Source organism: Hippocampus zosterae, chromosome 21, assembly GCF_025434085.1.
Source record: "Hippocampus zosterae strain Florida chromosome 21, ASM2543408v3, whole genome shotgun sequence".
In the NCBI taxonomy this organism is placed as follows: domain Eukaryota; kingdom Metazoa; phylum Chordata; class Actinopteri; order Syngnathiformes; family Syngnathidae; genus Hippocampus; species Hippocampus zosterae.
In genome coordinates this window covers 6,791,471-6,813,571 of record NC_067471.1, presented here as the reverse complement: position 1 = coordinate 6,813,571, position 22,101 = coordinate 6,791,471, and the positions used below count along the sequence as shown (strand labels likewise).

Sequence of the window (22,101 nt, the reverse complement as noted above, 5' to 3'; positions counted from 1 at the left end):
TCCTCAAGGTGAACGCAACAGGAGTTTGAGTGGCCTCAAAGACGGGTAAGACGGGGCTAACTAATTGGACTACCAGTTGCCACTGTTGGGGGGAGGGTGTGGGGGGCCGGGGGACACCAACCAATCGGGGGATGTTGACCGCAGGGCCATTAGAGTGCAGTGGATAAAAACGACTCTTCAATAATGAATGAGAAGAGTCAGAGGTGGCCTGGATATCCGCATCCGGGTCCAAACGGCTTAAAAGGAAAGCAGAGGTCAAAGTGACGGAAATAAATGACCCGAAGGTGACGGTGTGTTTGGGCCCATTCATAATTAACGAGGTCAATCGGAATGTCATTCAAAAGGTGCTCACTTTTTGCTCCAACTTCAGATTTTAGAAGAACCGACTTGCCTCGGCATAACACTCTAGCTCCGCCCCCGACTGATAGCCGAAAAAAAATAAAACAAAAGCTATATCCCCCAAAACAAGATGTCTCACCTTGAGGGCTTTGGAGCGGCTTTCCAGTAATCTCTCGATGTTCCCAGCAGCCGTGGACACCAGCTCCTCCACGCGGTTGGTCTCCACGCTGAAGTGTGTCTTATGTTTCTGGTAGATCTGAAAAGAAATGCAGAGGGGTTTTTTTTTTCCTTTCACGCAGTTGAACAACAAATATTAAATAAATGCACTGCAGTGTTGATGTACCAAATTATTTTAAAAAGAGAAAAATGAAGGACATTTTCGCTAAAATTAGAGTTTTTAGTAAGTAAAATGTCATTCGAGTTTCTTTTTTGTTCTTAAATCTCTCTTGTTTTTTTTCCTTTTTAATTTTTATTTTGTAAGTTTTCATTAGCTAAAATAAACTTCACCGTGACACTCACAAATCTCCTTTTTAAAGGATTCAACCCTGGTGGAGGTCTCTTTCAGTCCTTGCTGACCAACCAAAAAAAAAAAAAAGAGAGGGAGGGAGGGCAGGGGCAGTGATTGAACGGCCATGTCAGGTTACGTCATGACACTAAAAGACATTTAGTCCGCTGTAGAATATGCCGGAGCAATAGAAGCGAAAGGAAAGCGCACAAATGCCAAAACGAGCCAATTATTTTGTAGCCTGGAGGCCATTTCAATGTCCGACGCTCAAGACGGCAAGTGCATGTATTGGATTCCCCCCCCCCCGGGTGGAGACCGTCTCTACCGCAGAATTTGCGATGTTGTTCCTCGAACTGAAACTATTAAGATATCTTCTGTGACCAGTTTTTGTTGGGTTTGGCGCCTTTTGCAGCAACGCAGAGATGCCAGGGCGGCTTGGAGGGCTAGTCACCTTTCCGAATGGTACCATCAACCTTTAAATGGACAAGAAAAAGTATCCGCCCCAACCCCCCCAAAAAATAAGTAACTCATCATTATTATTACTGTTGTTGTCAAAGTTTATTTAATTGTTGGTGATGTCACATTTGTTAGGATGACATGACATTTGCTATGTCAAGCTAAACCTCATTTTTGTGACCAAGTAGCATTTTTTCTTGAATTGTTTTTTTAACCAATTTCCTTTATTTGAGACAGACTACGTTGAGGCACTTGGGCACCATGCAAACCGTTTTTGGAAGGACTTCCTGATCTTCCGGCCAAGATTAATTAACATTCAAGCTCCACCCCCTCCTTTTCAACTTTCAATGCTGTGCCAGTTCAAACAAGGCACAGTATTAAAAACCATATATATATTTTTGCATGGTTTTAAAAGATTTTCTTAAAAACAAGATGTTCTTACAAGACCACACTGTTATTATTCTTATTATTAATATTATTATTATTAGCACTTCAATCAGCGCAGTCTACAAGGACAACGTGAGGTAAAGTGCACCATTAGCGCTAATGAGAAGCCTCTATATATAGACTTGTGGAATAATGCGTTTGAGTGAAGGTCGCCCAAAGGATGATGAACATATTCACATTTCATTTCATACATTCATTTTTTTTTTGCGAGGGACTTTGATTGACCCGACTCACCTGAGTGAGACTTTGCAAGCCGCTGGCCTTGTCCGCGAGCGTGATCAAGTCCTTTTGCATTTGATCCACCCATTCTTTAATCCTGAGGACACACCCGCACACACCAAAGCACACCCAATTAGTTTATCAAACCGCCGAAATGAACGACATTTGGCGAATGTGTCCGCACGGCACGACGGTGTACAGTACGCTCGCATGAATTGAAGGGAGAAGCGTGAAATAACAATGTTTAGCCAAAATGAAAAGGCTGCACGTGCATCCAGGCCAGAGCTATTCATAGATGGCAGTGTGAGTGTCACGCCCCGGGGGCGGTCGGATGCTGCGGCCGCCTAATGTATTCTTCTCAAAAGAAACGAGAGAACACACAGAGCTAACAGTTGACAAAGAGCAGATGAGGGTAAAAGCTTTTTAAAAAAAGATGCGCAACGTGAAAACCGCTAGCTAAAAATCGAAGCATTTACGATGGCAAACCTGACGAAAGCCTTGAGCGCACAAAAATCATAACTGCTAGCTAAAGTTGTTCGCATTTATCATGACACCTGCTGGCTAACAATATCAAAAATCGATTCAATTATTTGAACTGCTGGCTTAACTTTATAATGCTGACGAACTGCCACCAAAAGATTGGCGTGTTCATTTTGAGAAATGCTGGCTAAAAATGGTACGGCTCACTACTGGAACAACTCGGTAAAAATGTTCACTATGTGACCTGTTGGCAAAAAAGATTAGCACTCCCTCGAGAACAGCTAGTCAAAAATGTTACCATTCAATAACAGCACAAAAATGCTAGTAGGACCGCAAACTAAAAATGGTGACTTCACTTGGCGAACAACTAGCTTAAAAAAGTGTAAAATACTTGTAAAATATCGATCACGCTGTAAATTTCCCCAGTGTGGTACAAATAAAGGATATCTTATCTTATGAGAGCTGCTAGCTAAAAATGTCATGAGGACCTCTAGTGAGCTAGAAGTGGCTAAAAATGTTACAGCTAACTATGAGAACAGACGGCAAAAGAAATGTTCGTGCTGGCGACAAACGTTGCCGTTCACTATGAGACGGACGAACTTGCCGTGTAAACCAATACTAATATGTTTCGTATCGACGATAGCTCAAGTGGAAACAACCAAACAACGCCAGCAGACCTCCCTTAGCTTTTGTATGACGGTAATAAAAAATACATGAGTGACTCCACAACGAAAATGAACCTCATCTTCCACCCATATCGCGTATGCCAGCCTCTTGACCCGCTATGCCGGGGACGGGGCTTTGACACAGGACCCCTGACTGACCGTGTTATGTTATTTAAAGCAAATACAGTGTCATGCGAGACAGCCATTTTTAGCCTTGCAAGGGGGATGGGGGGTGGGGGGACAGCTGCTTGTTGCTGAGGGGAGATATAGGACGGCTAGTTCTGTCAGCACATAATTTCCACCGGTGTCGAGATCTCAAAATGACATGTTTCGGTTCAAATAGCGAATAGTTTTGCGGACTTGGGCAAATGTTGTGATGCTAAATGTAACATCTGAAGGCACTTGTTTAATTCGACGGGCTCCATCCAGAGTGGACTAATTAGCCACTTCCACAAATAACCATCAACGCCGCTTGCGTAACAACGGGGTATGTGACTTCCCCGGTGGAGCGCTGATTGCTGCGAGAGGAAACCGTTTGGCTTTTTTTTTTTTAAGTGTTTGCTCAGCTCTTTTTCCGCCCGCCCCCGTCGGTGGAATTCCTTTCTCGGCAAGATCGGGAAGGTGACAACGCGGGAATGGAGCGGAGCTAGCGGCGACGTCGATGGCGTCCGTAGGAAAGTTATCGGAGCGTGCAACCCGCTGCTCGGCTTTTCGCTCGCACGTTTGTCACTGAGTCACTAATGACGCCTACTTACGAAGCATCCGGGGCCCTGCTCATGCTTTTATTTGACAATCTGCAAGCAGAACAGCCTGAGAACATATCACAACACGAGTAGCAGGGGCGGACAAAGTAGTGGTACTGTGAGATGATTTTCCTCAAATATTAATAGCAGCTCCGACTGCTTGTAAATAGCCAGTGGCGAAATGTTTTGCCTATAACATGCGCAAAAGCAACTTGGTCCGAAGGTCGTCCGCATAGTTGTCATCTCGTTGGAGAAGCTTTTAAGGTAATGAGGTGGGCGTGACTCATTAATGTACGGGTATTATGTAACCAACTCGAGTGATGAGACGACTGGACAATAAGAATGACCACGGGATTGATTTGGTCAAAGCTAGATGCCACATGACTGTGCACCATCTTGTTTATTAAGCTAACGACAAACATTCCCAGGGCCCGAGACCCAATCTGGGAATTTCCACTCCTTAATGCTTCCATGCTCAGAGTCCAGTGCTTCTGATGTCATGGAAACTATTTTTAAGTTCCCGCCGATTCCTGGGAGGCACTCTGTCTGAAATTTGAAATCCTCGTACGATGGTCCTAATTGAGACTCATCGTCATTTCGTGGGGATGCTTAGACCACAATTTAGCCGAGACAAAAACTCACTCAGTGGTAGAGTCATTTGTTTTCTAACACGGTGACCTTTTTAAAATGGAGTCCACATAATTAAAGACAATTTGAGTGAGATAAAAGAAGAAAAAAAAAAGCAGTTGGCATAAAAAGTTGCCATGTATCACCGGCGGGACAAGCGTCCAGATCTATCTTTTGTATTAAGGTCAATCACACAATAATTGGCGCCTTTGTAAAGGTCTCACGGCCTTGTTATCTTGCCAGACGGAAAACAAATGATGTTCTTTCGACAAATCAGCCGAACGAAGACGTCAAGTCTAAGCGAAAACCGACAGTCCCTATCTTTTAAGAAACGAAAAGGTCTCGGCGACTGGAGACAAGGTACAGCCACTACTTTCCCTTCAAATATTAAAGCATCGGGACACCGACGTCAGCAGGGTACCCGCTGAACAAAATGAAACCCGCTTGCATCCTTTTAGCCGCTCTCCGATGTCCGAGTTCATCCCCCTTAGGTCAAAATGTCCAATTAACTGCGCCCCGTCAAGAGCCCACTTTTCTGTTGCACACCTCACCGGCACCCCAGAGATATTTTAAGCACTTCACGCCTCGAGTGCCCCTTAATGGGATGCACTTGAGCAAATGTGACGTGATAATAGCCTTTATTTACTCAAATGATAGTTGGGGTGGGTGGTGGGGGGGTTGACACGAAAAGACTGAACCAAAAACTCGCCGTGGTTTCTATACAAGTGTACAAATGTGCTCCCTGCCCTGGACATGTCTGCCATCCAAACAGCTGTTAGCCATTCCCCAGGTTGCCGAGGTAACGCAGCGGTGGAAAAAATTCCCCCATGTGCGGCGACGGGGAAGTGAGGTACACACATGGGGTTGCTTCCCATAAAAATCTGCCGTGAGAAACTTGTTCGGCTTACGACATCCCCGCCGCCCCTCCGAGGCCGGGCTGGCGTCGACGCCCCCTTCCTCAAAGACCGGCGCTCGTCTAAATAAATCCCACCAGGTTGAGACGGGGGGGCAAAAGGGATTAAAGTGGGAGAGGGAGAATGACTTTGCGGTTTGCTAATTCTCGAAAAGAAGTAGGTTGTACCTTGTTTCGGACGCAAAAAAATATCAAGTAACCGCTATTCGTTGACTTTGCGTCGCCATCTTCAAAGTGCGGTCAATCCAACCCCACCCTGCCCACCCCTGCTCAATGTTGTTGTGTTCATATAAAGTGCCTCCTCACATTACGGCGGAGATTGCCAGAGACAAGACAGCGAGCAGAGAGGCATGGCTCTTTAGCTGAGCATGAAATCGAGTTAGCCTTCAAAAAAAAAAAGATAAAAGTGGGGGGTGGAGAGGGAGGAAGAAGGACAGGATCAGATCTCGTTTTGGAGTGAGAATCAATACATACAGAAAGGGGACTATGTCTCTTCTTCTCGTCGTCATGTGTCCTCATCTCTCAGACCAATGCGCGAATAATCTATGACATCGGGACTTTTCAGAGTGCACCAAGTTAACACATCTGCCTCCGGGGCAAGAGAAGAAGACGATGTACGTACACTGTGTGCCGGGCACGTTACACGGAACTGGATCCAAAATAAGAAATGTAGCCTTTCTCGCTCGAAACACAACAGGTGAACTCACACAGAAAGGTGTAGAATTGAGTAATCTCCCGAGTAACATCTCACATTTTACTGTAGTATGTGTGAGTTTGAGGCCCGGTGAGTGACGTGGGTGTCAGCAAGTGAGCGTGAGTTGGCTGGCTGCTAGCTGGCTAAACTTGCAAATCGCGATACGTGACCTTAGTTTCGGCAATGATGCTGCTGTCGTACAGATCTCAGCTGTTTTTAAATTAAGAATGTGGCATGCGACTTCAAGGACATAGTACGTGTGGAAACATTATTACTGCGAAGCTTCAAGGCAGAGACTTTGCTTCCGCGGTCCTCTGCAATTGAATTATTCATCATTATTCGATTCATCGTTGCGGCCCTTGACATAAATGTTCCCAAAATATAAGAATGAATAATAAGAGCTGCATCAAAAATACATTTTTTTTATCCAGTTTGACTTCCCAAAATGATTTTATCAATCACATTCATGAACCCGACCAACATGTCATGACCAAAAAGTCTAAATATCCAAGTTCTAAGAATATTTCTAACACCATAGCGGCAGCCATGTTGAGTGCCCCCCTCGTGCAATCGAGCCACGGATCAATCCACTTAGCGAAATATACTCTGCAAGTCTGACATCATCGCACTCGGGCCATTAGGCTGAGTGCCACGGTGGCTCACCAACACAAGTGATAAGGAAGAGGGCGGGGCACGGCGAAGAAGACGAACAAGGGCGGCGGCGGCGGCTTGGAAGCATCTGGATTTCTTTTTCTTTCTTTTTAACAAACCTGTTGATTTAACTCGTTTTATGACGAACCACAACAACAAAACACACTCTGATGGGTTTGGTGAGGGAGGAGAGCGGATTGTTTATATTCCACTTGTGGAATCGTGTCCCAATAGTTTTGTCCGCATATTGCCAGCTGGGTGTGCGGTGTCAAAAATAAAGTGGCTAACGGGCAGGAAAAACCTGCAGTGTGTCTGCGGGTCCACATAAACACATATTTTAAATCACTACAAAGTGTGTTGCGTTAGGAGGGTCACTCATTAAAAAACTGTGTGTGTGTGTTTATATTAATAAATGATATTAAAAATTTGAAAAACACACAAGACACATTACTGCACAGATATGTTTACAAAAAAAATAATAATGCAGTCTGTGTATCTGTTCGTGGATCCAAATTAACACACGCATTTCATCATAATGCTGTCAGTTATTCACCCACCAACATACCCAAGATCACCCCTGAGCAGAAATTCGAAAAAGAGAAATCATATTTCAAAAGTTGGCTGAGAACGCCCCACCACCACCATCACCCCGCCCCTACCATGATGACACGTGTTGCCTTCTTTTAGGGAGAATTCGTAGACCAAAAAAAAAAACCCCAAAACAGAATGTCACTTTAGTACTCACATGTGCTCGTTGGGGAACTGACCGGTAGACACGCAGGACACGCCGGAGAGCAGCAAAAGTACGCACACGCAATAATCCATCGCGGGCAAGGCTGCAAAAGAAAACAAAAACAAGGAGGAGGAAATAAAAAGGAAAGCAGCTTCACAAATCCACGTCGTCGCGCGTCCTGCTGAGCTGCACTCGTTCACCAAACGTGTGCGCGCACACACAAACACACGCGAGACAAATCTCTCCACACAGCCCGCCCCCCACTCGCACAGCTGATGCTCGTGGACGACACCCCCCCCCCCCGTTTTCTTTTTTTAGTGTTACAGTGTAAGAAATACGTGGGCGTGGACACATGTTGCATTAATACCCACGCAGAAAATTTGTGCCCCCCGCCCCACCCGACAAAAGCGTAAATAAGTGGAATCAACCAGGATTATTTTTATGGGCAATAGTAATATTTGATGACAGAAATGTAAAATTTCCAGCAGCTAAACTGGGCTACATAATGTACTCTAGAATCACTACCACTATTTAAACGCTTTTAACCCCTTTAAACGCGCAAATTATTGTCCATTATTGCTCAAGAACAAAAAAAAATCGTTGTGAAATTTACAACGAGAACTAAAATAATTACGGGCTTGTCCTGATTCTTTTTCCTGGGTGATTACTTGTTGCATGGCAGAACCTCGCTCCCCCCCCCCCCCCCTCCCAACACGTGAAAACCAAGCAACAAATACATAATTATATGAAAATATACACATTTGCTGTGTATTCAAATAGGTAGAACAGTAAAATGTAACACGAATAGCATTAGTAAAACAAAATGTCATTTCGCACTTTGGAAATCAAAATGGAACAAATTATGTGATACCAGGAAAAACTACTATAACCAAGCCTAATGTTATTTAATTATCAAATACTCTTCCATAAGCAACTTATCAACACTTAAAACAACAAACATTCTATTTAGTTTACCACAAGACGCCATTGTACATTTAAAACTTACGTTTAGCTTCCAAGCTAGCATTCAAAGAAATGCCTAAATTCTTGTTCCTGTGTGGTCACTTGTTGCCTGGCAGAATTGGTGGGTGGAGTCAATCAATGTCAACGCGGAAGCAGTTGTTTACATCTTTGACAAGCGAAATGTGCAACATGTATAGCATTTAAATCAACCAAATAAACTATCGAATCTCCCTCTTTAGACTGAAATATATATAAAGTTTTACTTTTCGCAGTTGCAAGTCAACCTTGTTGAGTGTCGTTTCTCATAAAGCTCGATGTGAGCATGCATACTAAAGATAAGACGTGTTTGTGAATGAATGAGCAATGATCGTGTGTTTGCGTGTGCCTTTGCCTGCAAGCAGGTGCATCCTTGTCGCTAGCCTCCACCCACCTGTGCAGGGAATTGCCCAGCTTCTGTCGCCATAGCAACACCTCCACAGTCTCCACGCCAACTCTTCACAGCTGAGCCACACCGTTGTTGTTGTTGTTGCTTTTTATTTAGAGAAGTCAATTATGAGTAGGGAACAAGAAAAGAAAGTCAACATAAAGTCAGTTACAATTTCACGGCAACATAAGAGCAGTAGTCAGCAGTGAGTGCCCGCAAACAGATCTTTTTGCTATTTTTCAATGTGAGTATAAACTGAATTCTGGGTTCACTTTGGGAGTCTCTGTGGGGAAAAAATGTCAACAAGCACGATCAGAGTGCATCCTGGGTGAGGGCTTGACATATCCTGGCTGTCAAATCGAATTCTTGGCCCAAAATAACCTAAATGTGATTTCCCAGCATCGAGCTTAGTGGATGCAAGCATTCAAATACATTTAAGGGAAAAAATATTTTAACTGGGTAAAAACTATCGAAAAAAAACTCATCATATTTAGAAATGGGGAAAATTTTATGTTCAGATGCTGTCTGGTTTTTGACATATTGCACGTGACACTCTCAGTGTTGTCTTGACCGCTATCAAACACCGACATTTTGGAGGTCATCTTTAAAAAAAAAAAGGAGCCAGAATTCAGATTCCAATCTTTGAGGTGTCACCTCGTTCACATGTAGGCGATAGCAAGCGCCCGTGTGTGAAATGACGTCTCGTCTCAGGACATCGCTGGCCTCACTCGGCCCTCGCTCGGTCCTGCCTGCTGACTGATCACATTACGGTGAGGCAGAGACGTGTTGTCAGGAGCAGAAAGTTCGGGTCGGCCGGCGGCATCCAGTGACAAGAAGCCGGCTCACAAGAGGGGGGGGGGGGATTGGAGGCAATTGAACGTGAAGGCTCAGTGCCATCCTCAATGCTAGCTTCGGGATGGTAAAAGGAAAAGGAAACCATCAGTCAGCGTCCATTTTGGCTTGAACCTAAAAGATGAAAGACCGGTTTGATTGTCGTCATTGTTATGATTTGCAACTCTAAGGAAGATCTTCTAAGTTTCTTTAGGGTTTAATCTGTTCTTCAAGAGATATTGAATCAAGAGAATGTTCCTCTTGCGTTTTCACGTAGCATCTTGAAAGGCAACGGAGAACAAACATCTTCAGAAGTGCAGATCAGAAGAATCAATCAGAGAGAAAGAAGCAGTAAAAGGATGAATGACAACGCAGCAGACATAAAAGAAGAGACAGAACAGAGATAAGACGTTCTTTGATCCAGCCGTGAGTGTTGTATTTGCATACCTCAATGTCAAAATGACCTCCGGAGAGGAGCCTATGCGAATGTTTCGGAGTTTAGGGCCCATAGGAGAGGTCATTTCATGGAATTTCAATCGATGGTTCGGACTTACATCTGAAGAGTCCAACAGGTGCTGACTGACACACATAAAGCATGATGAGAGGTCTCAACAAAAAAAAAAAAAAAATTTAATGGACACACACCCACATACGAAGTTCTTCCACCCTCTGCTGGTAGAACTCTAGAAGTACAAGCGTGCTCGGGAGATGCAGTATCATTTGGTCCAGAGGGGTAGTGTTATCTTCATGGTGATGATCATGAATTCTGTAAAGATTTTGCAGGGTGAAGCTCATTGGAATGCTTAGATGAAGATAGAATTATGGATTTTGTCTTACCTCTATTTGAAGGCGCAGGTCAAAAAAAAATCGTGGGCGGTGAACCGACCGGGTTTCCCCACGTTTGAACGGAAAACCACTCGGCGCTATCTTTTGGTCAACTCCAGGTACCTCATCTCTGTGAACCTGCGCCATGGAAGAACTACGAACCCTACCTCTAAATGCCTAATAAAATGCAAATCGCACTGAAGAATTTGAACGCCAAGCCCATTTATCCTTAAATCCACCCGGAAAATAACAACGCAACAAACACTCATTTGTACTTATATTTAATATTTAGACATGGGGCGGGCAACAGCCATTTTTTTTTACAGCACAATTTGCATAATTTATCAATACCTCCTTGTATACAATCACAAAAAACATGACAGTATAGATATGTTTTTTCTGTTTACTTACAAGTGCGGAAGGGGGACAATCATCTTTGTACAGTCAGCATATATTATCCATAAATATCCCCACCCTCACCCATAACATTATGTTCTAGATCCTTCTCTACATGTCATTCTCTCTCTTTTTTTTATGTATTAATAATCATAATCTGGACACAAAAATAGTATGAGCCACCAAGGGAACATGCAACATCCAGTGTGAGCACATTGACAATTCTCCTGTGACTACTCGAGCTGTCCAGGTGTGTGTGCATTAGTAAACACTCTACTGTACAATGACCAAGAAAAAAAAAAATCAAATGACCGCACATTTTGGTCTTTTTTATGGGCCTTTTTTTTTGTTGTTGTCCTTTAAAAGACCTATTGCTCCCAAAGCCTGGTGTATTTAAAAAAAGATGGTGTATTTACACGCTTAAAGGTATGTGTGTGTGAGTGTGTGTGTCTGAGTGTGTGTGCACGTTGATATTCCTAATGACATGCATTGGGATTGAAAAAAAAAAAAAAATCAATGATCATGATCATTTTTCAAGACGTACACTCACGGCGACCTAAAAATTAATAATTCTCTTTTTGGTCACTGCTGGAAATGTAGCCAGAAAATACAGGGGAGGCGGGGGTTTTTTTTCCGGAATTCTCTGTAAACGGGGGCGGGGGAGTGGGGGGATTCTCTGAGTTTCAGGCCTTTGGAACTTAACTTTGTAAACAAGCACTACGAATGTGCGTATAGAAAAAGCACACCCAACATGTTCTGTAAACATAAACTGCCGCATAGGGAAGAAATTATAGTTTTAAATCGAAAGCTTAAATCAGTAAAAATAAAGTTTAAATAAAAAAAAAAAAGGATTTTCAATCCATTGTGACCGGAAAATGCAGACATAAATAAACACAAAATCATTCAATTTATACAATGATGAAATACCATTAGATGGTAATAAATACATATAAAAAAGATGAATAAATAAAAATATGAGACAAATGTTACTGTTTGATAGTTCAATCAATTTTGGCTGGAAAAACGACGACGTTGCTGCGGTCTCTGGTCGAGGTTGCATAGAAAACAATTGACCACAAAAAAAAAAAAAACGACAACAATAACGCTAATATTTCTGCAACACTTAATGCGTACGATGTTAGAACGTGATTCAAACAATTAAGCTCGAGAACGTGACGCCACGTTAACATTCGAGGAGGAGAAGTGCACAAAAAAGACACACGACGGTAAATTGGGTGCCTTGTGTGTATGGGGGGGGGGAAGAAACTCCAACGTCACAATCATGAAGACCTGATTGTCTGTGATTAAAAATCATTCCGACAATAGTTATACGACATATTCCACATCCTTCCAGATAGATAACATTTTGTTATGTACACGCTGTATGTGGCATTCTTATTCCCAATTTTATCTCAAGTAATATTCCTAAATAAATGATTTCATAGATCTGTTTGTTCACGTAAAATAAGGTCCGGAAGTGGAATGCTAGGTAGTGTGTGTTGGATACATGACTTTCGCTTCTTGCGCACGTGACGAACCGATAAAGAGATTTATGCTTCCTTCGAATAGAAAAATAAATAAGAGACCTCGGTGAGTCATTGAGAAATGCTTTCAAAGGGCGGGTGAATGAGCATCTATTGTACATGTGTGTCCCTGTATTTCGTGTGTGGATTTGCGCCGACGAGTGGTGTGTACCTGCTAGCTTGCGTAGGCCGCTTCCCGTCGGGATTGGCGGCTAGCTCCCGCGAGTTAAATTGATGGATGACCCTCCCGCGCCTCAGCACGCGGTACGGTCACGCCTAGGAGTGGATCTGCGCGGTGCTGGCGAGCAGTTTGTGCCAGCTGACCACGCGCTTGCGCAGGTCCACCTTGTCCAGCCACACGTAGGCCTCGCCGATCAGCGTCTTCTTCATGAACTTGCCGCCGTTGGACACCAGGAAAAGCTGGGAAGGAAGCGCAGCTATTACGCACGGGCTTCATTTGGTATGTTTCGTTTGTTTAAATGTCAGGGGGCGCGGTTCACCTGCAGGGAGTGCCCCGCCGGGTTCATGCAGAACCGGAAGGTCTCGTTGAATGAGGGCTCGCGGTCGTGGCGGCACACGCGCGTCTTCTTCTTGATGATGCGTTTCTGCGTGGCGATGTTCACCACGTACAGCTTCACGTAGAGGTCTGCGCGGTCCGGGACAGGAAAAGACGCAGTTAACTCATTCAGTACCAGCCAATTCTGGACCAAGTCTGAAAAGACGTTTAAAAACGTCTTTGGGAGTGAATGAGTTCATATGTTGCATTTTCAAGATTTTTTAAATTTTCTTTGTTAAAAATAAATGGTCAGAATTATTTGAAATAAACTATATTAAATATTTATTTTGAACGATAGATATGAAATGGTGTTGCTGTTTATATTCGCCTGAATGCTTTTGAGGTCGTGAGTGGTACAACCAGGTGGGATGAATCCGCTTTCTTACCATCCTGGAATGCAACATAAAAAAAAAATTCTATAAAATGCAAAAAAATAAAATAAAATTACCGGGCAGGTGGTCTGCAGTCTTGAACTTGTAGGTGATATTGCGACATTGCAGAATCTCCAAAACCAGGTGGTCGCCCTCCGTCCTCACTTCCTTCTTCAGCGCAATCTTTATCTCACCCATCACCTGTGACTTACCTGCACCGGGGAGGACACACTTATGAGTCATTTCATATTACCGATACAATGTATTGATCGCAAACCTCTGCTGTTCATGAGCAGTGTCACAACACAAAAGCGACGCAGAAAGCGCAAACATTGCGTAGAAATGATTTCAAGTCTGACCATCGGAATCACCCAGAGAGGATTTCATCCCATCGGTGCCATTTGGAATCTTCCCACTAGATAAATACACAAAAAATATTGATTAAAAATAAATCGTTTTTTTTTTTAAAAGGAATTAAGGCTGCAAACATCTGTAAAGGCATGGGACTCACAATCGGGGCACCTGGAAGATGGCGCTGTCCACCTCGTTCATCTCCGCATCCTCGTCCAGCAAGCTGTAGGCGCTGCCGCTCAGGCCGCTGTCCAGCGAGGCCGCCGTCATGGGGGCTTCACCCGACCTGTAGCTGGCGCGGGCTACGGGGTACACAATCACACGGTGAGCGCGGATAACGTCCGGGAGGGGGAACAGACCGGTCATGAAAAGCGCACTAATGAAACATGGACGACAGACAACAGGTGTTATGTGATGGGCATGAGACCAATCAGGACATCGTTAGTCGGGGTTATATTTCCGTTCAGAGTTTTTATTGTGGTGATGCTGAGCGGTATCCATGGCGACGACACACGGACTCACGAAAAAAAAGTGTGCGTCTCGCTGCATGGATCCCAGCCTGCCGTCCTTTCTTGTTTCCCTGCAGGTTAGTAGCATCCTCTCACACCACAGGGAGGGGAGGGAAGTATTTTTTTGGGGGGGTGGGGGGGGGTAGGGGGAGCTCACCTCGGGCAACGTGAGGCCTCTCCTCTGACACGGCCTTCCTGAGGGTCAGGTGACGGCCATCCGCTCTGCTCCCATTGGCCGGCGACGGCAGGGCGGGCAGCCAATCAGATTGGCCTCTCTGAATGGTGAGCACACCCACTACGCTGTGTCGCTGGCGGCCCGGTAGGCCTGAAGGTGGTTATTTCGGGTGGGGGTGGGGGTCGGGGGGGCATTGTTGGTGGGGGTGAGGGCGGTCCAACCCCATCATACAAAGTCCGTGGGTCAAAGTTGAAGATGGGAAGAGGAGGAAGATGGCGATTGAGAGAGAGAAGAGCGCTCTTCAATTCCACTTGTCTGTCAATCACATGCGCAGGGGGTGTGCGGCTGCTGCAGAGGTGCATTGTGGGTCCCGTAGATTGAATTAACGAAAGAAAGCAGGGGACTGCATGCAATAGCCTTCAGGAGGAGCCTTAGATATGTTTTTGGTCCCAAAAAAATAAATAAAAGATATTGACGACATCTCAGGGAGGGGAAATCTTCAAAGGTGTTATTAAAAAGATTATAAGCACATGATTTAATTACATATCTGTATATTTTTGGGTCATCTAATAATTCTGCCGGGTTTCTACAAATTGGAGAAGTTTGCAGGATGCTGCTACAATTGGTCACGGCGTCTCTTTTACTCTGGCGTCCTCTAGTGGCGGATTTCTGGAGGTGACGACTGTGAGGTCAACTCAAGCATACTTGGGGGAGGTAAAAAAACCCAAAATGAATAAAAACAATCAAATTGAAGAAAAAAAATGGGCTGATGAGTGCAAGGCGGCCATGCTGCGCTGGCGTTTATTTGCGTCTTGGTTTACTTGGCTGGAGGCGTTGCGGCGGCACCGGTTGCTGCTGCGTCGGCGGCGCCGTGTCGCCCATTGTTGTTGTTGCTATGGCAACGCCTAGCCCGCTCCCGGCGCCGCCGTCCTGATGGCGCTGCTGCCAAGCGGCGCTTTTGGACGAACGCGGCCGAGCTTGCGGCACGTACCCGCCGCGGCTGGGGCTTTGGCTCTGGCCCTCGGACGGGGACGGCTTCGACCTGCTGGGGCTACTGTGACATTTCTCGAGAGGGGGCTCCTGTGTGTCTAAAACAATAACATTCACCAAATTAACAAGAAAATTGCTGCCTAAACAGGCTGTGGTACGACGCCAAGTCTGAAAGGGATCAATTAAAAAGATTTCAATTCAGGCTGAGTTGCTTGCTGCCTAAATGGGCTGTGGTGCAGGAGCATTTTGTAGTATGTCATATTGTAACTGAGATTTTTTTCATAGATCTAACATTTCAAGCAAAGAGGTTAGAGGGAAGAATGAGAGACTGAGAATTCAGGCCGGACTTGTTTGCTGCCTCAACAGGTTGCGGTGCAAGATAAAAACGAACTTTTGAGAGCAGTGTTCTCAACAAGGTTTGTTACGTCCTGAAAGAAACCAAAATGAGACATAGGGGATTTCAGGCCCAACGGGTCTGCTGCCCGAGTAGGCTGCTGTCGGACATTTTTTTTTCTACAGGTGGAAAAAGGCAAAATTGTAACGCTGGCTGAAGCGAGGCCTCGGAGCTGGGTGACCATGGCAACCAAGACGACAGAACATGTGAAAGCAAAAAGCATGACGCTGAAGCTACGATGGTGGAAGTGCAAACATCAAGCGGGAGGTGTGAGCGAGCGAGGGACCGGCGGCTCTCCTACCCTTTGCCGGATCGGGAAAGATGCCGTGACTTCGGCTTTTGGTCACCGACGATTTGGGGGAGTCCTGCTCGTTGGCGGTGCCGGCGGTTTTCGGGGACGAGTGCTGCGAGGAGGTTTTGGAGGAGCCGTGACGGCCCTGGTGGGAGCGGCGGTGGTGCTCGCCCTCCGTCTGCGGCTTGAGGGGGAGCCACCGCGGGACGTTGTCGAGCTGGGCCGTGTTGGATAGTTCGATAAGGACCTGGACATCCACGGGGAGAAAAATCAACCAGGGGGACTAGAAAGGAACCGGTTGGGGCGAGGGGGGGGGGGGACTAACCTCTCCTAGGAAATCATTGGACGAACACTTGTCGTAATCCCACACGGTCACCTCCAGCGTCTTTTTCCGCAACTGAACACACACGAGACAAAATTGAAAATTGACCGCCTCAACGGGTTGCATCAAGGCAAATTTGAACATCTTCTGATCGCTGTTGCTGTTGTGAGGCCATCTTGTACCTGCTCCAGGTGGATGTTCTTATAGATGACCGTCTGGTTCCACTCAGGGTTCAGGCTTTTGCCCGCATGCTTGGACCTCCTTTTGTTTTCAGCACTGGTGGGTGGGGGGGACAGTAAAAGGGGGCGGGGTGGGCACATGGCAATCATTTCATTACATACACCTAAAAACAAGAGCACAACAGAGCCACGTGACACGAGGGTGGACGAGGGTTGAGAATGGAACGGGATGCACATCATTAGGGAACTTGCACAATGCGGCGTGCGTCGATGGCGGGGTTGGAAAAGAGACTCCACCTTTAAATCTGGGGGGAGGGGGGGGGGTTGCTAAAAGCTTCTGCTAATTGGAGCAAGATGATTAAGAAACAAGTGTTAGCATGTTAGCGTGGAAGTGGAAGTGGAATTTTTTTATTTGTAGAGGGCTTGGTTAGTTTTGGTGAGGACGAGGGTGGGCCTATATTTGATCAAAAATGAGCAGAACCACTTTTTTTTTTTTAATTAATTTTACCTTCACCAAAACCGACAACCAAGAAAACACAAAACAAAAGTGTCAGTCACATACCTGGCATTCTGGACAACCATGACCTGACTGAGGGGGGGTCCAGCATGCATTAAATATAGAGAACATACAAAAAAATAAAAATAAAATCAATCGTCAGAGGGAGTGAGTGTGCGACGTGTGGGTTTGGGGGTGGAGCTTCAGTGTCAAAAAAAGGGAGGCGGGGGCATGGCACACTGGCCATTTCATTAGACACCTGCACCAGTGAGATCCAATACAATAGTCATAATTTTTCCCTTTGTGGGGTGTAGGCACATTTTTTTTTAAAAACACCCCTATCATAGGATGGCACAGAGCAATTGTTTGATTTTACATGCCTGGAATAAAAGATGTTTGGACTCACCCCCGTCCCGGCAGGAGGTACACCTTAACAAAGGGGTCCGAGTAGCCGTTGTTATCGCGCGGCGCCAGGTTCCGCGCCTGCAGGACGTGCACGATCAGGTTGCCCAGCTGCTTGTCGTAGTGGATTTGAAGCTGCGGGAAAGGAAGAATCATGATCTGTGTTTATTTGGTGTGGACCTGGTCTCGTCGATAATGATGGGCTGGTGAGAGTCGACTGCCTGAACGGGCCTGCGCAGGATAAGACGTTTTCTTCTTACCTCCGTTGATATAGCTCTGACGTTTCTATGAACACGGTTATGCTGCTAATCAATCGGTGTAGCCAATATGCATTACAATGAATTCAGGCCCAACTCGTCTGGTGCCTAAATGGGATGATATGACGTAAGACCTTTTTTTGAGGGGGCTAGATTTCATATTGACATGAATAACGAACAAGAGACTTCCTGATTTCAAGCCGAAGTTGGTTTTGTGCCTAAACGGGCTGCTGTCAGACCACTTCAACACACCAATTTTAATGGATTCAGTGCTTGTATCGACAAAAATTTTCAATCTTGAGCTCATCAAAGGGGGCATCTGAATCCAGGCCCGACTTGACAAGACAATTTCAACTTATTTGGATTGATCAATCATTTCTGTCAATAAGACACATGAATATTCAATCTTAGAAAAGTAACTAAAAGGGATCTTGTTGATTTCAGGCCTAACTAGTTTCCTGCTCCACTGGGCTGGTGAAAGACAACAGTTTAATGACGTCAAGTCTTGAAGTAACCAATTGGGGGCTTGTTCATGCCCAACTTGTTTAGCTGCCTAAACGGGCTGAAGCAACACAATTTTGAAGGAACGTCTTAAATTAACCGGACATTACTGACCTGTATGTCACCAGTGATTGGGTGTGACGGGGTTTTGCTTCCATCTGCGGCCTAGAAGGGATGAAAAGGTGCTAAGACGTGCAAAAAAAGCCCCCAAAGTGTCGTCGGGCTTGACGCGCCAGTAGCACTCGCCTTGCTACTGTGCCGTTTCTTGCCGACCGATGGCGAGCCCGGCTGGGCGGGGCTGAAGGTGGCCGAGGCGGTCGCCGTCAGGCTGGTGGAGGAGGCGGTGGAGGACGGCGGGGCCTGCTGCTGGGACACTTTCTGCAGCTCGGCCGCCAGCTGCTTGGGGTCCACGCCCGGCGACCTGGGAGGCCTGTCGCCTGCACGGATCGACTCGTTACTTCGTCCGCTTTTGACTGCGTGACTGACGACGACGTCTTACTTTTGCTCGGCTCCTGGAAGTCCAAGCGCTGCGCGCCTTCGGATTCGGCCAACATGTTGAGATCTCTGAGAGGGGAAGGAGACCAATTCTTACAACACCAAAAAAATTAAATTAACATTAGATCTGAGGTTGTACTTACAGTCTGACACACAATTCTGCCTCACTACAAGCGTGGCTGACGAGACCTTGCACCTCTTCGTAAGTTTTTCCGGTCAGCGGGATGCCGTTCCACTCCAGGACTTGCATTCCTTTTGGAAAAGAGACACATTTAGAGTACTAATACTTCTTTTATGACATGATCCATGTGCGTTACCAGCTCATTTTTTTTCAATTGGAAGACATACAGGAAAAAATGCCTTAAAATAAGAAATAAGCTAATGAATTTATTCAAGTAAGCAAACTGATGTGCTCTTTTTTTTAATGCAAAAAGTACTCGAAATACACACACACACACGCGAACCCACTGCAGCGAAAACACAACCAAGTGCAAAGACACTTCACACGACGGTAGTTGTTCACGCAGCACGGCAACGCCAGGCTGTCAAGACTTACACGTCCTGAAGCAGCTCATCAGCGGCATCCTCTGCTTGCGCCGCACTGCATCCATTGCACACAAATTATCAACTTCGTCACCCCCCCCCAAAAAAAAACACGTTTTTTTTTTTTTGGTGCCAATTTCGCAGCTTGCCGGCTACATGCCGCTTTTGAGACGTCCTCCCGGATTGGACAACAGCAGCAATCATTCCCCAGTGGACGCAACGTCCATTAGCAGCTTTAATATGTTTGGTGAAAAGTGTGTCCTCATGTAAACGCTTAGCGGGCGAGAGGACAGAACAGAATCCAGTATGTGACGACTCCCGGTTTATTTTGGGAGAGAACGATGGGCCGCAGGGCGCTCACCTTCCAGGATCTTCCCCGTTTGTTCCGGGACTCCACCGGCTAGAACTTTGGCAACGTAGGCGCCGATCTCTCCGTGACCGCCAGGGACCTCCTTCCCACCGACGACACGGATGCCCAGGCCGTTCCCTAGGAAACGTGTCGAAATGTCACATGTGCAAGCACAAAACCTCTTTCAAACGGTGCACATTACGTAACGGTGAGCGTGAGGCTCCGCGCCATTTTGAGCGTGGAGGCGAGCCAAACGGAAAGGGACGCCAGGAAATGAAATGTCCCGCCTCGTGCTTTCAACCGATCGACAAAGGATAATGACGGGTGAAAACGCTTGCCAGTTTGTTGAAAGGGATGCAGTCCCAAAAAAAAAAAAGGCCATGTGGTCAATGTGGCCATTTGTCAAACTGATCCCAACCTGGTTCTTGTTTGAGGATCAATTCAACCAATACACCGCAAACAGAAATGGCCAAGATACGTACAGCATAAGTTTAAATATTTTTTGTCATGGCTATGATTGCTCAATTGTGTTATCGAGTGACTTCTTTGCATTTTTTTAATTTTGTTCACATAAGAGCGAGTGACTCTTGGATCTCAAAGGGGTCTGGGTGTGCCCGCGAAGACCCCTTTGACAGCTGTAGAGACCTAGCTCGAGGCTAACCGCTAATTGGCAGCCTATCAATCGTGTTTTAGAATAATTATGACGGTTGACTTAATCAAAAGGTGACTGAGGCCGTTTGACACCAAAATATTTGAGTGCAAAACTTTTTTTTTTTTTCCCCAGAAAACGGACTTCGTCAGACTTTGGGGTATTTTACCTGACACGCTGCGATCTTTGGGATCTCTCTTCAGTTTGACCCTGAGGTGAGGGAAGGGGTAGTACGGACCTTTACCCTGTGGCCCACACACAATAATCAAATGACATCCTCTTGAGACAGATTCAAAAGTTATACAACTGGCTTTTTTTTTTTTGGCGGGGGTGAAGGGGGGGGGGGGGTCACCTGTCTCTTGTCGTGTTCGTTCTCCGGGCGTCCGTCTCTGGGTTTGTCGAACCAGTCGGTCTCCTCTCGTCTCAGGTGGTAAGCTTTCAGCGACAAAGAGGTAGAAGGGCAAATCTCAGAACGCTTGCCCCCACCCCGACAAGTCACACCGGGTGAGGATTTTCCTCCAATATATGCATGCGATTCATGAGACCTTGTGAACGGCAACACAAAAGGTCCTGGCGTCGATGTTGAATTATTCATGTTTTATGTAGGAAAGGGTGAAAAGCGATGAGAGATTTTTTTTTGGGGGGTGGGGTCACTGTTATGACAAAATGGAGTTGAAGAATGTAGTTGTAGTGTTCCTTAAACGTGATGCATATCTATGACTGTAAATGTTGGGTACGGATTGAACTGTAGGCATTTTGTCCTCCCCCAATTTGTTCAAAAAATACATTTTAAACCTTCCCAACATTTCACCATCATTTCGTGTCTAATGTGGATGACTGTGCGGGTGTCGTGTGGCTTAGTTCATATGTTGATATGTCGTGAACTAATACTCTACCCTTGGCTGAATGGTCTCTGCTCAAAGGCACCGTGGAATCACTTTGGGCTGCAATCAAGGCAAACGAGTTTACACGGCGAAATGGCCGGAATCCATATCAAAAACGATCAATATGTCCCTGATGATGCAATCAGGAAAACTCCAACCTGGGAGCATGAGGGGTTTTGAGCAGATACACATACAGTATGCGGCGGCCCTTCAACTGAATATTCCGGATCTAATATAGAAGAGCAGGATGGTTACGCTGCAAGATAAAACATGAAGAGTACACGTGGAAGAAGATACGCATGCAAGTGCTCACAGAGGGACATGCAGAGAAGGAAGGTTTCAGATTTATTCAGACAGACATGCAGCATTTCAAACACACACCGAAAATGCAGCACATTTATCCAACAACTCTAAAGGCGATTATCATGCTTCTATTTATTTCAGAATGTCTCACTTTTTTGGGGTGGATGTTTTCATAAAACGAGGAATGTAAAGGGAAGCGATTGAGAAGCAGTTCCAAGATGTGAGAGGCACTTGCCAGTTCACTGGCGGGGAAACAGAACGCTCGTTCATCCCTCGAAAGAGGGACCGCAAAAGTATTCCTAACATGGTCGTTTCAAAGTATCCAAAAGATGAGTATCCCGAGACCAAGTGCGCACGAGTTCGATCGCTATTTGAGGAGAACACCTCCCACGCAGTCGCACTCAGTTACGCCAACACGTTACATCATATCGGAAGTACAGGGGGAAGCACGGGCGTGCAAATAGCGCGGTTTGGAAGACGGAGAACACGACGTGCAACATTTTTGATGAGAGTGACACCACGGAGAAGAAGCAACAAATACATGCGGGTTTTTACAAGTCCCGAACGTTCCACGTAGTGGCAGCCAACGCATGCGAGAGGAAATCATAAATACAAACGGAAAGATAATATCGCCGCGATTCAGTTTGTT

At 45.7% G+C, this 22,101-nt stretch overlaps 2 protein-coding genes and 1 long non-coding RNA gene across 16 annotated transcripts in view; 1 reads left to right on the top strand and 2 right to left on the bottom strand.

Moving 5' to 3' along the window:
- Positions 1-7,730, bottom strand: part of cacna2d1a (calcium channel, voltage-dependent, alpha 2/delta subunit 1a) — a 33,315-nt gene extending 25,585 nt beyond the window's left edge. The window contains exons 1-3 of one of the 2 annotated variants that reach the window (XM_052055679.1): positions 7,485-7,730; positions 1,982-2,063; positions 479-595 (exon numbers count right to left, since the gene is read on the bottom strand). In XM_052055679.1, coding sequence (XP_051911639.1) covers positions 479-595; positions 1,982-2,063; positions 7,485-7,564 — 279 coding nt within the window. In that variant the 5' untranslated portion in view covers positions 7,565-7,730. The remainder of the gene's footprint in view (positions 1-478; positions 596-1,981; positions 2,064-7,484) is intronic. The other variant, XM_052055680.1, reaches the window with a different exon arrangement.
- The window catches only part of LOC127593929 (uncharacterized), a 177,568-nt gene that overhangs the window by 39,019 nt on the left and 116,448 nt on the right, over positions 1-22,101 (top strand). The window lies entirely within an intron of this gene.
- The window catches only part of pcloa (piccolo presynaptic cytomatrix protein a), a 30,358-nt gene continuing 19,037 nt past the window's right edge, over positions 10,781-22,101 (bottom strand). For 4 of the 12 annotated variants that reach the window (XM_052055667.1, XM_052055670.1, XM_052055671.1 and 1 more), the window contains 19 exons: positions 21,162-21,209; positions 20,618-20,700; positions 20,435-20,510; positions 19,629-19,754; positions 18,868-18,976; positions 18,729-18,793; positions 18,476-18,666; positions 18,344-18,394; positions 17,476-17,606; positions 17,136-17,162; positions 16,577-16,670; positions 16,398-16,469; positions 16,082-16,319; positions 14,379-14,546; positions 13,873-14,014; positions 13,721-13,776; positions 13,439-13,573; positions 12,935-13,080; positions 10,781-12,854 (listed from right to left, as the gene is read on the bottom strand). In XM_052055667.1, coding sequence (XP_051911627.1) covers positions 12,711-12,854; positions 12,935-13,080; positions 13,439-13,573; positions 13,721-13,776; positions 13,873-14,014; positions 14,379-14,546; positions 16,082-16,319; positions 16,398-16,469; positions 16,577-16,670; positions 17,136-17,162; positions 17,476-17,606; positions 18,344-18,394; positions 18,476-18,666; positions 18,729-18,793; positions 18,868-18,976; positions 19,629-19,754; positions 20,435-20,510; positions 20,618-20,700; positions 21,162-21,209 — 2,102 coding nt within the window. In that variant the 3' untranslated portion in view covers positions 10,781-12,710. Of the gene's footprint in view, positions 12,855-12,934; positions 13,081-13,438; positions 13,574-13,720; positions 13,777-13,872; positions 14,015-14,234; positions 14,293-14,378; positions 14,547-14,568; positions 15,485-16,066; positions 16,320-16,397; positions 16,470-16,576; positions 16,671-17,135; positions 17,163-17,475; positions 17,607-18,343; positions 18,395-18,475; positions 18,667-18,728; positions 18,794-18,867; positions 18,977-19,628; positions 19,755-20,434; positions 20,511-20,617; positions 20,701-21,161; positions 21,210-22,101 lie in introns of those variants that run through there. The other 8 variants (XM_052055677.1, XM_052055672.1, XM_052055668.1 and 5 more) reach the window with 8 other exon arrangements.